The sequence below is a fragment of the Cyprinodon variegatus genome, unplaced genomic scaffold, assembly GCF_000732505.1.
Source record: "Cyprinodon variegatus isolate N-32 unplaced genomic scaffold, C_variegatus-1.0 Scaffold57, whole genome shotgun sequence".
Taxonomy (NCBI): Eukaryota; Metazoa; Chordata; class Actinopteri; order Cyprinodontiformes; family Cyprinodontidae; genus Cyprinodon; species Cyprinodon variegatus.
In genome coordinates, this window is record NW_015150510.1 from 1,305,672 (window position 1) to 1,307,066 (window position 1,395).

General features: G+C 38.8%; 1 protein-coding gene across 1 annotated transcript in view; it reads left to right on the forward strand.

Annotated features, from left to right (window-relative positions):
- LOC107082593 (BMP/retinoic acid-inducible neural-specific protein 3-like) overlaps positions 1 to 1,395 on the forward strand; it is a 76,446-nt gene that overhangs the window by 20,892 nt on the left and 54,159 nt on the right. The window contains exon 2 of the mRNA XM_015371362.1: positions 595 to 797. Within this exon, the coding sequence (XP_015226848.1) occupies positions 595 to 797 (203 nt within the window). The remainder of the gene's footprint in view (positions 1 to 594; positions 798 to 1,395) is intronic.

Consider the following 1,395-nt stretch of genomic DNA (forward strand, 5'->3'; position numbering starts at 1 on the left):
ATAAAAGACCGAAAACAAACACTGAAGAATTCTTTAGGTTTTTTTTTCCTCCTTTGGGAGCCTCTTGACATTCATATGAAACACATTTTTTAAAAGCTCAGAGTTCCTCCTAGGCTAATGCAGCTTACAGTGGATAGTAAAGCAGCTACCTTTTAGTTCATTTTTCTTTGCAGTTCAGTGGAACTTGATGGAGTTTTGGTGTCAGCTCAGCCTGCACCCCCGTGTGCCTGTGTGTTTTAATCTTTGCTGGAATTTCAGTAGTTTGCTCAGCCTATATGAGCGACTTCATTTCTTTCCAGCAGGTGTAACTGAAAATGGTGGCAGGAGCTGAATCAGATTTCTGTCAGGGGATTTTGTGGTTTAATGCTACATTAAGAACGATATATGTTCTTCCTTGCAGAACGGTCATACAGTACCCTTGAAGCTAACCTTTTGATTTAGACAAATCTGTATGAATGCATCTATTTTTTTCACCTATGCACAATGCCTAGTTGGTCTATTATGTAAAATCCCAATAAACTACTCTGTGTAGCAATGCAATACTATGATAAAGTACAGCTAAATACAATACATCTCAATTGTGTGTGTTCCCAGGGAGTTTGGTCGATGGAAGGTCAATAGCCTGGCGGTGGAAAAGCGAGACAGTTTTGGTGGCAGTGGAGGTCTAGCTTTGCCCCTTGACCCAGACTTCATGCACGCCATCCGCCAGCTGGGGAGGCGCCCGACTCTCCAGATGATTACAGAGAGTCTAATCAAGAAATACGGGACCCACCTCCTTCTCTCCGCCACCCTGGGAGGTACTGAGAACAGCCTGCGCTTCAAAGCAGGCCTGATTCCCAAGGCTTCTAATGTGATTTTGTTTTGTTTCTCAAGCATATGTGGTGCTGATTTTCACCGTCTGCTGCCTGCCAAGCAACAAATCACATAATGCATTTCTTTTTTTTTTTTTTTCGGCTCACAAAGACACCCAAACACTTTGTTTAGCATAAAACACATACATTAGAGAAAACAGTTAAAAACAAAAGACATATTGGAGTTTTTTTAATCTGCACTTAAACCAGCATAATTTAACACATTTTCTTATGGTGATTTTTGTTGTTGTTTTTGCTAATTACGGTCTTATTTCACAAAAAAATTAGATTATCACTAATAACACTAAAAAGGATAATAATTATGATGTTTGGAAATCTGACCTTTTAAAAAAAATTGTTCTATAATTTCCTCTGACCTTAAATCTGAATCATTTTTTTTGATGCATAGCATGGCTCTTTCTATGGCACATTTCAGCAATAAGACATTTGAATTTGCTTATTATCAAAATGCACGCAGTTAGGGATGCACGATATTGGGATTTTGGCCGATATCCGATATGCCGATATTTTAAAACTCATGTAG